The 14,298-nt window shown below is 36.1% G+C and overlaps 1 protein-coding gene across 6 annotated transcripts in view; it reads right to left on the bottom strand.

Annotated features, from left to right (window-relative positions):
- ATL1 (atlastin GTPase 1) overlaps positions 1 to 14,298 on the bottom strand; it is a 74,128-nt gene that overhangs the window by 9,614 nt on the left and 50,216 nt on the right. For all 6 annotated transcript variants that reach the window (XM_072838524.1, XM_072838528.1, XM_072838526.1 and 3 more), the window contains exons 7-9: positions 13,438 to 13,494; positions 4,507 to 4,599; positions 3,336 to 3,474 (exon numbers count right to left, since the gene is read on the bottom strand). In XM_072838524.1, coding sequence (XP_072694625.1) covers positions 3,336 to 3,474; positions 4,507 to 4,599; positions 13,438 to 13,494 — 289 coding nt within the window. The remainder of the gene's footprint in view (positions 1 to 3,335; positions 3,475 to 4,506; positions 4,600 to 13,437; positions 13,495 to 14,298) is intronic.

Below are 14,298 nucleotides of genomic sequence, written 5' to 3'. Positions count from 1 at the left end.
TTTGTAAAATATTACTATATATCTAGAATGTATTAATTCTTCTTGAATTTTTGTATAAAACAAAAACCTTGTTATAACATTACTTTAAGATAACTTCTAACACATGTATTTAAATTCCACCCCCTCATTCCCTTATAAAATGGGAATGGAATAAGATGATATCTATCTGTGTATTTATTGCCCCAGCAAGTGTAATTATCATTAAAGTAACCAGCATAGAACCATATATTTGGATTAAAAGTGTGTTCTGAAGATGGCATGAGCCACAATCTTTGTTCTGAGACCAATACCAGTATTCCAGTTTTGGATTCAGCAAGTACAAACTAAAGATTCATAACATGCACAAGTGGTGAGCTCTTGCTAACGATATTAGTTCAACACAGTAAACATGACCCAGAACATCTATGGACCAGATCAGTTTACAGTAATTACTAATTAGCTCTGGACTACTGCAAGTATTCAAATAAATATGTGTGGGCAGATTATTATTTGTTGTTTTTTTTTTTTTTTTTTTTTTAAAGAGAGACAGAAGGCTCTCTTTTTTTTTAAATTTTTATTTATTTATGATAGTCACACACACAGAGAGAGAGAGAGAGGCAGAGACACAGGCAGAGGGAGAAGCAGTCTCCATGCACTGGGAGCCCGACATGGGACTCGATCCCGGGTCTCCAGGATCGCGCCCTGGGCCAAAGGCAGGCGCTAAACCGCTGCGCCACCCAGGGATCCCCCAGATTATTATTTGGAATGATGTTCTATTTCCATCATTTCTTCAATAATTTTTGCCACAAGAGTAAAACTTTGCCAGGAATTCAGGGGCTGGGCCAGAGTGGTTATCTGTCACAATAACTGGGGATGTGATAACATACTTTATAAGAGCTCTGCAGGGCAGATGCACTGGTGAAGCACTGCTGTGTAAATCAACCAAGGAAGATTTTTTTTTTTTCAGGATTACCTGACTGACAATGCATTAGAAACACCTTTTTAAAATGAATTCTCTTGCAATGGTGTTTGGCTATGCTTCCAGAAGTCTAACTGAAGCTGCTAAGGATGTATCGCCAGAGTTTATGATGTGATTGATTACCTGGTCATTCTACGTATGGTACTGTAACACAGAGCAACCTCCAAAAGAAAGATAACACCTTGTTAATTAAAAGATTAGATTCACTAAGTCAAGAGAGGTATTCAGTGGGGACTCAGAAAGAACTGGTTGACTGTAGCACAAATGAACCTAATCCTTTTGATTTCCTATGTGGGAAGTTGTTAAATTACTAACAGTTAATTTGAATCATAGTATTGTAAGTTTCATATAACATGGGAAATGGTAAGACAATTTCAATGTGAAGGACCATGAACAAATATAGTAATTATAATAGTTATGATTGATAGTGAGCTAGAAAGTTATTTCTATACATTTGTGAAAGTGTATTTGAGAATTATGATCCAACAATTTTTGCACAATTTTTTTATTCAGAGACATTTCTTTCCTAGAGGAAGAAAGTTACTAAGATGCCGACCCTCTGGAAAATGGCATAGCTAATGGACAAGACACCATGGGTAGAAACCACATCAACTTACAAGATTTAGAATGGGATGGAAAAACAATGTGGATAGCTGACTTTCAAAACTGCCCAAGGAGAAACTGAGGCTCATTAGAACATTCTGGCACACATTTGAACACAGAAATTCAGCAGAAGTCCTACAAAGCCTCATCAAAACGCAACTTAGATGGGCACCTGAAGCTGCTTTTCATTTCTTTTTCTCTCAGGCTAGCTACTTTGGTATACTCATAATTTGGGGGTACCTGTAAAACAACTGTGTGGGTGAATGTATGTTTAGACATTTGAATAAAAGTTGATGGAAAACAAATCTGTTAAAAAATGGGGGTTCTAGATCTGTGTGATTTGTCTTAAACTCTCTCCTTGAGCTCTTTCATTGTAAAATATATCAGTTACTTTAAGAACTGTACCTGTATAGTACAAGAATGGAACAAGCCAGAGTACTTTTTTGTTCCAATAAAGGATTGTTGAAAGCCTACCCACCCCCTGCCTGTTTACGACTCCCCAACTCCAGAGAAGAAAGAGGGGCCTGTGGGAGCCCTGTCTTTATGAAATTTATTCAAAACACAATGAAGGCATTAGGTAACTGCTCAGTATCAAGAGGTCTGTGGGCTCATTGGTAGGCTGGAATTCATAAGTGATAGTGAAGTGACAGGATCCTGCAACTCATACATTACTATGTGCCTACTGCTATCTGTTCTGTTATATAAAGATAATTCAAAATGTGTATAGAAATAACGCTGATGATTGAGAAATTTGGGATTCTATTTAGGATACTGTCATAGTTAAATATAAGGTATCTAAGTATAAATGTCATGCATGGATACAGGGGTAAAAAATAGGTTTGCTTTTCAAACCTGCCAATTCCATAAAAGTGATACATGTTATGTTGTCCCTTTTTAAGAGTAATTTTAAAGCCCTTTGAGAACAGTTGTGCTGAAAGCTTGTCATATCTCTGTCTCACCAACCCTGGCACAATGCAGAAAGGCCATGGTAAATTAAGGAAATGTCTGAAATCAGTGGTATGTGTACTCAATGCTAGGCTTATAAATTAAAAAGTCAGAAATGTCTTTGTACTACTTTGTTATTAATTACAAAGCAAATATCTAAAGACCTGGTGATTATTTATAAGGAAATACTCACTTCTGTTTTTTCAGACTTCTACCTCTACCCTACCCCACCACTTTTTCTAACAAGTTGAGTTGCTTTGGAATCTTAAAATGTTAGTAATGCCTCTGCTTGACAAGCCAACTATATACTATTAGTATACACTATTTCAAAAACACTCTAGTGCTTTTGGATTTTCCAGAAACTGGATTTCAGAAATGAAATCCAGAAGAGGATTTCATTTTTAGTGAAGCTTTTAATAATTTAGAATTGTTATTCTACAACAATAATTATAGAACTTATAACATTGGAATAATATAGCTATTTTTCTCCTCTACTGTAAAGAAGGAAAATTTAACAGGAAGACATTAAAGAACACTTCTCAATGTACAAAGTTGAGCAGGAATGTGTGAAAAGGGGGAGTCACTGCCTCCCAGGTGAACACAGGATTTTGCCTATTTTCTCTGTGGATGTATTCAGTACCCATAGAATCCTACAGTTCACTAAGGAGGTGTTCTAGCACCAGCCCAGGATTCCCAGTTCTCTTGATAATTTTTAATCATCAGCCTCACTAAGTGGATAACCTAGATTAGCAGCTGTAAGCCTGGCAGATAAAAATGACAATTTTATAACCAGACTAAGTAATGGAAACATATTCATTAAAAGACAAACCTTTTAGTTTTCCATCAAAGTTTGGATTGGTAGCTACTTTTAAGCCAGGATGAGGTAGCAGAAAACAGGAAATTTTGGTGAAACAGGAATGGATGTGTTTTCGAACATTCTGTAGTTCTTCATGCTGGTTCCCTGAGACCTGCAGCAAATCATTCTGAAGTTTAAACCACATTCATCATAAATTGAATTCCAGAAGAATTCTGTTATATCTCATATTTGCTATGTCTGTCTGGTCCTACAATGATAAAAATGACATGGCAGGGCTGATACTGAAGAAAAAATAGTCTTGAGTGGATGGCCTTATCTAAATATGGCATACATATAGCATTATTATTAGAATTAACAAATGTTTACTCTTAGACTAACTTAGGTGGGCCTTCCCATTTTTTAGTATAAGTTAGTGGGGTTTTATTCTCGCTAGTTCTTACAAATGCCAATTTTAATTCAAAGTACTTAGGAAACATGAATAGATCCTAAGATATTCCTACCTTCCTTTCAGGAGAGACTCAAGATAGCCTCTCCTCACCTGGTAGGTATACATTTAAATTCTAGAAAGGCATCTGAATAGTTGGGTATTTATAAGCTAAACTGTCCTGATTTTTTAAATGTATTTGACAGGTACCCTAAAAGTAATCATAAACTTAAAAAGAAATCTTGATTATCAAGAAAGCTTATTTAATCTTGATTTAAAAATTTTTCTCAGTAGCTATTTGTTGTGATATCTGTCCAATGTAAACAATCCATTCAATACTGAACTATCCTGACATTGAAAATGGACAATCCTCTAATTTCACTTTTTGTGAACTATTAGCAAAATGTTCTAAGATTGACTTTGGGGATTTCAAAATTAGATATTTCTGTTAAATTGACTTTTAAACTTCTAAAACATGAGTCCAGATATTTGTACTGTCAGCCTTGAACTGATTTAATTATCCAAAATAAAAGATTTATCTTGAGGAATAAATCATTGCTTTATAGATATCTATGTATCATAATTACTGATAATATTTAAAACTATAACTTTGAAAGTATTGTATTAAATATCAATCTTTGTTCATAGAGACACTAGAAGGATCAAATAAGATTGTATCTAATAAGTACCCATTCTACAAGTCATTCAACAAAATTCTAGATTACTACTGGTGAAATTTCATGCAAGTAAACAACAAACCTTGAGGCGTTTTTCCAAGAATTTGGAGCCACCTTCAGCTCCGTATGAAAATTCGTATGGGAAACTCCAATCCCGAACAAGAAATATCAGACTCTACAAAACAGGAAGAAGAACGAACTGATAAGGGGACTTTAAATGGCCTCCCTGGGCTTTACACTGAAACCAATTAAATGCTACTACTATCATTTGAATAGTTTTCTATACCACACTATGGAATTACAAAACCAAACATAAAACCTTGAAAATTTCTGAGCAATCTCTTCCCTCTGAGATCATCCGCCCTGTTCTAAGTGTAAACAGAAAGCTGCACCAAAACTGATTGTAGTTACATAGAGCTATTCAGCCAGTTTGAGGGCACCTCTGTCTCTCATCTCTTGGTGGTACGCATTTATCTTGACAATTTGGGGACAGCTTTTTATGAAGGTTCAAAGTTTTATTTCAGGACAGTTTTATCACCTCTTTAAATATTTTTCCTCTATTACATTTGTCCCATTTGCTTCTTCAGAGTGTCTCAGTATACATACATACGCATATGGATAGGAATCCAGGTTTTATGGGGCCTGAAGCTTATATAATCTGTTGAAGGGAGGGTTCAATAGGAAAAAGAATATAACATTGGGCTTGAAAGTGAATATTTAATGGCCAAATATTTTAGCAAATGGATAGACCATGGTTTATTTTGCCATCATCCTAGATGTTTTCCAGTTTTTCTATTATTCTAAGAAATGCATTGATAAGCATCCTTGAAGCTGAATATTTGTTCACATCCAGAAGGATTTTTTAGGGACTGCAGTTTCTAAAATTAGAACAATCATTAGAATCATTGGGAGGCTTTTAAAAGTATAGAATTCTTAAGTCCCACTCCAGACCTCTTGAAACCAAAGTAATAGCAGCTTTCCTTTTAGTGCCTATTATATGTCAACCATAATACCAGGGATTATACACATGATATTTCATGCATTCCTGCAACTGCCAAGAGATAGGTTATAATTTATAACCCTTTTCAGAAGCGATAATATAAAAATCCCCGCCATCTGACAATAGGTGACTTGGCGAAAGGCATTGAGATGGAACAGCTAGCATTTAAACCTGGGCTACTTCAAAACCCCTGCCGCACTGCCTCAACTGGAAGTGTAAAACATGTGCTGTGGTTTACAACCTGAAGTTTGACAAAAGCATGCTTTTAAAAAAAGATTTATTTACTTATTTTAGAGAGAGTGAAAGAGAACACGAGTGGGAGGGAGCAGAGGAAGAGAAGAAGAGACTCTCAAGCAGACTGTGCTGAGGATGCCAGACGTGGGCTCAATCTCACAACCCTGAGATCAGGACCTGAGCTGAAACCAAGATTGAATGCTTAACAGATTGCGCCACCCACATGCCCCTAAAAGCATGCTTTTATAAGATTGATACTTCAAATTTTAGTTTCTTAAAAAATTGAGAAAAAAAATCACTAATTTTTATGAAGTTTGCTATCTTTAAACGATCTTTCTAAAAGTTTATACCTTCTGAGTTTCTAACAGAATCTTTAGTCTTAAAATGTGTTGATATATCTTTAAAGATTTTATTTATTTGAGAGAGAGTGCGCACAAGGCAGAGGGAGAGAAGTGGATTCAGTACTGAGTGGGGAGCCTGATGCGGAGCTTGATCCCAGGACCCTGAAAACATGAGGTGAAGTCAGACGCCCAACCTACGAACCAGCCAGGTGCCCCTGTTAATATGTCTCTTAATTCTCATTTGATCTCTGGGTTTGTCCTCCTTTCTTCTTTTCCCTTACAGTTTATCTATTAAAGTATCTAAGACTTTGACCTGTAAAGTTTCCCATAACTCGGATCTTGCTACTGCATATTCACAGGCAATTCAACATGCTCTTTCTTCTGTCCTCTGGATTTTCTGCAAATTGGCAGCTGGGTACAGAGCCTGGGTCTCAGGTCATATTTCTTTGGTGGACTGCTCTTCTATCAGGAGGCACAGAGTTTATGATTATCTTACTTTTGGTGAAATTATGTCATCTCTGTTAATCTGAAGTTCATTCTTCAGTAGCTTTCTCATTAAGGGCTCATGAAAACAATATTCTTTGCATTCTTACATGTTGATAAGTTTGTGACCTTTTATAACTGTTGTTATACTTTCTATTTGAAAGTCAGTTTTGCTGGATATAAAATCTTTGGTTCACATCTTCTCTACTAAAACCAGGACACTTCTTGGTTTGCATTATGGATTTTTTCCCCCAGACTTTTATGGGGAAAGAAGAGATTCTTGTGGAGAGGAGAGTTTAAAAATACCACTGGGGCACCTGGCTGGCTTAGTCGATCCAGCATGTGACTCTTGATCTTGGGGGGACTGTGAGTTCGAGCCCCACTTTGGTTATAAACATTGCTTAAAAATAAAATCTTTAAAAAATAAAATACCCCATTTGCTATCTTAAACAGTTCACTATATTTAATAGATGCCCATTTTCATCAGAATAAAATAATAATTTGTATTTAGAACACTTCTACCTAAAATATGTATTTTGAAAACAGACGTTAGCTAGGAAGCAATTTTTGCAAACAGAAGTTCATGAACTAGGACAAATGAAACCAAGTATGTGGATTTGGCTATATTTTGCATTTTTCTTGGGAAACTTTAGTTTCATTTTTGGTCTTTTTCACTGGGCATTTTCCTAATTCGATATAATGAGGACCATGTGTAGAACAGGATCAAATACAAAGTCTTACTTTCTGAAATCAGTGACCTATATTCTATCTATCCATCTGTCTACAGTATCAACTTCCCAAGTTCCCATCCAATGATGTGCTGGTAAACTGGCTCTCCAAGAACAACAACAAAATGCCTTGATTTTTTTTTAACACTTGACCATTTCTGTGGTTTAAATATGCCCACTATGGCTCATTTCAAGCTACTAGCAGTTTAATTACTGGCTTATATAATTCCTGAATATTTACTAATTAGTTTTCATGAATTGGTATAATAAGATAGCTATAGCATACTCACTAGTCCCATCCCCTCCCAAGATAATTTGTACGCTTTATATTTATCATGTATGGAATTCTATGAATCTTAGTTCTTATGTCAAAGTCATCAGTTTTTCCACAATACTGAATCTTGATTTGCTCTTACATACAAGTAGAGATAAAAATAAAAAATACAGATTATCCTAATTTGCTCAGATAAAAGTATTTGAGGTCATAAATACTTTTTTAATGAATTAATTCCAGTCCAGCAAATGGGGCAAATGATGGGACCTATGCTATGCATATCCCACTAATGATCACATATATTTTTTTAATCATCAAAAACATTATCTTTGTTAACTTTCCTTTGGAGGCTATATCCTTCAGGAATTATTCAGGAGTGTTACAGCACTAGTATAAATGGTAGAGAAAAACAGAAAAAAATCCAAATGCTCAACAACAGGAAAATGGCTAAATTATGGCATATTAATAGCTACTAATATTATAAATATGTGGAATATATAAATACATGTGTTGATTATGTCAGAATCTTGTCAGTTTGTGAGTCACTGTGCTGAGTCCATAACACAGGAGCAATGACTATGAGATTATTGCTCGTACAGTACTGTCCTGACCTCTGCTTGAGGAACCAAGCTGCTCCTCAAAGCACATTTGACTAACCTGTTAAAGGCTTGTATATATCCAAGCTGGACCCTCCTCCTGGAAAGATGCCTGCTTTCTATTTGTACTGTACTATAACCCTAACTGTTATACTTATAAGAAAAAATACCTTTTTCAAAAAAATTCAGAATAACAGTGGTCATTATGGTGATCTTCGTACATACCAAAATAAATAACTAATACAGTTAAGTGGAGTTTCATAAAAATTAGAAGATGAAATGTCAAACACTCATTAGTTAGCATCTTTAATTAGTAAACTGAGACCTCAAAAGAAAATGCTGAATCTAAGACAGCATCTCTCAATTTGACTCTTACCTTCTGAAACCTATCTTCCTTGTATATGTTTTTTTTTTTATCTCTGTTTTATCTTCAACACTCACTCACTGCACCCCTTCATTCCTTCTGCTCTTTCCCTTGACCTCCTAAACGATTTTCAAGGGACTTTTTTGCAGAAAGGGACTGGCTGCGTTGCCCCAAACAACTTCAATTTGCTAGACCAGAAGGCTGTTCTCTAGAAGCTGAATTTAAACCTTGGTCTAGAGTTGAGTTTCAAGGAATTTCTTTAACCTAAGAAGACAGAAATCTGCAGAATTCAGGATTTTGTTAGATACTTACTGACCCGAACCATCAGTTTTGTTCCAACTAGTTCACTTAATTGTTAGTCCCTCAGGTGGGAAAAAAGTACTTAAAAGCAGGAGGGTAGAAAAAGACCAGGAGAACATTTAAAAAACCCCAACTCTTCAAAATAATAGTAGTAGTAGAAAGAATAATAAATTAAAACATTTTAATAGCCTTTAGAGGGCAAGAAAAAATAGACAAAACACCACGTAAGACCTTTCATTAGACTTTTTTTTTTTTTACAGATTAATTGGTCAAAGATTCAAAGTTGTAAACAATATAAAGATCAATCATAGGAAATATTATAAATAGACTTCAGGAAATTTTCAAACAATCTTTTGGGTATCTAAATAGCTGAAGTAAAGGGAACCCGGTCTTCTCTTTTTCAAATGGGTTCACACATAAAATACAGGAATCAGAAGAAAAAAAAATTAAACGTCGAGGTGTTGAGCGGATTTTATTGATTTTAGGGGGGAATCTCTCTATTTCCTGGATCTGAATGCCTGTTTCTCTTCCCAGATTAGGAAAGTTTTCAGCTATGATTTGTTCAAATACATATTCTGGACCTCTGTCCTTTTCGGTGCCCTTGGGAACCCCAATTAAACATAGATTTTTCCTTTTGAGGCTGTCACTCATTTCCCTTAACCTATCCTCATGATCTTTTCATTGTTTTTTCTCTTTTTTCCTCAGTTTCCCTCTTTGCCATCAACTTGTCTTCTATGTCACTCACTCATTCTTCTACCTCATTAACCCTCGTCATTAGGACCTCTAGTTTGGATTGCATCTCATTTAATTGATTTTTAATTTCTACCTGATTAGATCTAAATTTTACAGTCATGAAGTCTCTTGAGTCCTTTATGCTTTTTTCTGGAGCCACCAGTAGCTTTGTAATTGTAGTTCTGAATTGGCTTTCTGACATTGAATTGTAATCCAAATTTTGTAACTCTGTGGGAGAGAGGACTGTTTCTGATTCTTTCTTTTGAGGTGAGTTTTTCCTTCTAGTCATTTTGCCCAGTGCAGAGTGGCGAAAAACCAGTTGTACTTGATAGAAGCGTGAACTCTTCTCACTGTGACATTCCAGCTGTTCTCTCTTTAAATCTCAGGCCCAGAAGAAAAAAACTTGAATGAGAAATCATCAATTTAAAAATTTCCAATATATAGCTGACTTTTCATAGGGGCTGGAATAGTCAGCAAGGTAGAAATCAAAACAAATTTGTGGCCCTCGAGATAAAAACAAGACAAAATAGCCTCTATTCTTTAAGAATTGGGAACCCATCAATAGGGACACCTACAGATAGAGCAAGCAAAAAATCCACTTGAAGAACCAATGTCCCTTTTTGGCTAAAAATACCTACAGGCTGTACAACTCAAAAAGAAAGTGAAGAATCTCTCTGAGCAAATCACCAAGGACATAAGCAGAAAAACTGGAGAAGAATTTGTAAGAGTCTAGATTAATACCTTCCAAAGCACATAAATCTTTCTTTTTTACATATAGGCCAGAGCAGATATTAAATTACAACATGCATGCATCAACGACCCATTGCCTTTCATGGCCTATTCCCTGATCCAGTAGCCAAGGTTTATCTCCTTGCTTCAGAGCAGTTGCAGTCTTGTCTAACTACTTGAAACATCTTTAGGATCCCCTTTAAATCTGGTATACCATAGACGATCACTATTGCTAACTGAAAACATGTAACCTTTTTCTGTTAGTTTTAACTAATGAAATGCTATTTTATTTTTTTCCGTATTGCCACCCAACAACTGATACTTTTTTAATTAAGTAGGTTCCACGCCCAGCATGGAGCCTAATGCAGGTCTTGAGCTCATGACCTTGAGCTCGAGACCTGAGCTGAGATCCAGAGTCAGATGCTTAACCAATGGAGCCACCTCAGGCACCCTTAACAACTAATACTTTCAATTCAGAAACTCTACTACCTTTACCTACTAAAAGAGAACTTGGTGATTGTGTTTCTCCAGTTCAAGGGGTCATGCCCAGTACAAAAATTTTGGACACTCTCAGACCAACTTATGACTTAATACTGTTTATGGATCTTATCTTAAAAACATAAAGAGGTAATACTAGATATACTGGATATGTAATAGCTAAACCAGACTTTGAATCCAGGTCTTTCAATTTTGAGCCCAATGGATTTACTTCTATGCAAACTATATACAATCCCAAATATGTATATATCACTATGATTAGCAAACATTAAACATCTGCTGTGCGAACTTAGGTGTACTAGATTACAAAAAAGTAAATTACAAAGCTCTTGCTCTCAAGGTATTTATAATTTAGTGAGACAGGATATGCACATTCAAATCTAATACTATGTGATATAGCTCAGTAAGTGCCTAGGATTAGAGAGGAGAGGAGAAGCACTGAAGGCTGGTGGATGTGCCAGGGTGTAGAGCTTGTGGCCTCCCTAGGTTGATGAGCAGCTCTGCAACTTAAAAGAGATTACATGACCAGGAACAAGTTTCTCAACTCCTTTATGCCACAGTGTTTCCTTATCAGTTAAAAAAGAGAAAGAGCAAAGAAGCAACAACATTATTTATTTTTATATAACTATAGTGACTGGCATTGAATAATGTAAGAAACATTCTTAGCACAGTACCTGGCACAAATAAATGCTCAATAAATTATTGTTATACATGTTTTCTAGACATTTCATGGACCTAAACGTGGGCACGGGGAGAATCCTGTTGCATACCAATGACTTGATTCTATCTAGCCAGATGCATACTTATTCCGATTTGTACAGCTTTCAGAGCACCTAAATCACTCTCTGGACGGAACACAGGATAAAGTAGCTTGCTTAGACAGCTGTTCTTTTCCTCAGCCCCATCATCATATCTCTTCCTTTAATGTATAGCCCAAGCAGGCAAACAGGAGCCTTTAGTTTCCTCAGGGAAGTCATGTATTTTTCTCCGGTAGGACTTGGCAATTACAGTCACCATGGATATTTGACCAAGAATATTTTGCCTTAAAGTGGCTGAAATCACTATCAAAGAATTTATTCTGTAGATGAATGTTTTGAAATTGTATGAATAAAGGGTCCTTAAATATAATAAAGTAAACTAATTCCCAATTTTCCATATATAGGCCCAATCTGAATGAGAAATTGTGAGAAACAGGAGGTGTATCCTAATACAACAATATGCTATTATGTGCCTCCTCTAATGTTATTTCCCACCAATTTTCAGTTTAACCATAACACTGGCATGGACTGAGCTGTTCACTAGTAATTAAATCTCCACCAAAAGAGACATGAAAAGTTGGGTTTTATTTTATCTTACAAAGAGGATTCAAATCTTTTTTTCCCCAGCTTTACTGAAATATAATTGACCTACAATGTTGTGTATAAGATCTATAATATGATAATGTGAATATATATTGTGAAATGATTACCACAATAAGGTTAGTTAACATATTCATCACCTCACATACTTATCATTTGTGTGTGTGTGTGTGTGTGTGTGTGTGTGTGTGTGTGTGTGGTGAGTCAAATCTATTTCTAAGGCCTAGGGTTTGGAAGGCCTTTAAGCATATGAAAACGGTTAATAAAAATGCTATGGGAGAAAACTGGGATGAATGAACTAATCCAGAAGGTGAAGTACTTAACACTAAGGAGGTGAAAGAGCAGAGAATACATGTAAGTAGACCTAAAATATGTGCTGAGGAATGAAATAAAGCTTCTAAGAGAAGAGAATTAAAGTCTGTGTGCAGTAAGGTTTTTTAAGGTTTAACCCTTCTTAATTTTCCTATTACAGGTAAACCTCAAGTCACTAACCACTTGTACATACAAATGCACAGAGAAACACCATCCAATTTCTCTGTTACCAGGAATTCCCATACCAAAGATGCCCTCTGCCAGGGTATGCCCCATGGCTAATCCAGTCCTCAAATGATCTGTCTTGCTATGGGTTCTACTTTCTCAGTGTGCTAAATAGTGGAGAGCTGGCTCTTATAGGCTCACAAGGACCAGCTGTGAAAGTCTGAAGAATTTTACGAGTCAGTTGACATCATGTTGACAGCTTGAAATCAGCTGTGGTAAAGGTATTTGTACCTCAGAAATCCGCAAATGCTTTCAATCAGAACCACCTCCTTCCTCCTTTGCCAGCCAGTTGTAAATATTTATCAGCACACCACTGGCTAAACTTTACACTTTAATACAGCTTTTTTTTTTAAAAGATTTTATTTATTTGTTCATGAGAGACATAAAGAGAGAGAGAGAGGCAGAGATATAGACAGAGGGAGAAGCAAGCTCCATGCAGGGAGCCCGATGTGGGACTCAATCCCAGGACTCCAGGATCACGTCCTGAGCCAAAGGCAGATGCTTAACTGCTGAGCCACCCAGGCATCCCTAATACTGCTTTTAAACTGAATTCCCTTCACTTTTAGTTCTCTTCTTAAAAACAGTTTTTAAATACAACAGATATTTTGTTTGCTTGATATAAATTGACTTTTCATTTAAGAATCATTTTTATCTGTTAATTCAGCTTTGTTTCCCTATTTAATCACCTACTTGCATCAAGTAGCATTAACAGAGTTATCAAAGAACTTTTTGAATGAAATAAAAAAAAAGAAGAAAAGTGACCCTCTCAATTAAGATACTTGGTTATACTCTTCAGAAAAATTTAATAAGAATTTACCACCATTTTACCCTCCACTCACCTGAAATGGTTTCAGGAATATTTCCTCCATTGCCAGTCTGCCATACTCAGTGAAAAGCTAGATGGAAAATCACACACATCCACACACATGCGCACACACACATAGAGAAAATATCAGTATCAGCAAAGCTTTACTTCTGTGCTTTTTTCCATTCTTCTTCTTCCTCGCTAAGACATAATACTGTATTAGTAAGGTTACAATAATCATTTTAAGGAACTAGGTATTAGATAAAGCAGAACTACAGTAAATTTTTAAATAAAAAATTAAGGACATAAAGTACATGTTAAAAATTAAGTTTCCACTTCAGGCTAATACCTTTATATCAAGAGTGTAAAAAGTTTTTTGTAGGGAAGACAGGAAAAAAAGTAACATGGAAAGTAACCTTTCAAAGCAGAACTTGCACAGATCAGACCAGAGGGCCATAAACTATGTTGGACATATTTATAAAAGTTGTTGCCTGAGGAAATTTAATGGCACAACGGACTAAATTACTACAAAGGCATAAAGGTATTTGGCTGAAAAATACAATCAGATGTACTGCCTTCTCTTGTTTTTAATTGCTCCCAGTTGAGAGGCACCATATCAGTTTTTGTGTTGCCAGAAATGTAAGGTCTCAGAGAACAAAGACCTGAGGCAGTGACTGTGATTAGGCCTCTGTTGAGCAGTTCATCCAGACCAGCCCACTGGGTTTCCCCAGCTGTACACAGGAAATGCCACTTCATCCACAAGACTGACAAGCCAAAGTGGCTTCTCAGAGCCAAGGTGGAACACTGACACAGAGGATTCCCACCCCTTCCTCTTTAGGATAATTCCCACAGCACCACCCTGCCTCTCTTGCAGAAGCATCTAGGAAGCCAAGGG

The sequence above is a fragment of the Canis lupus genome, chromosome 9 (assembly GCF_048164855.1).
Source record: "Canis lupus baileyi chromosome 9, mCanLup2.hap1, whole genome shotgun sequence".
NCBI lineage: Eukaryota > Metazoa > Chordata > Mammalia > Carnivora > Canidae > Canis > Canis lupus.
The sequence above is the reverse complement of the archived record's forward strand: the minus strand, read 5'-3'. Positions and strand labels throughout refer to the sequence as shown.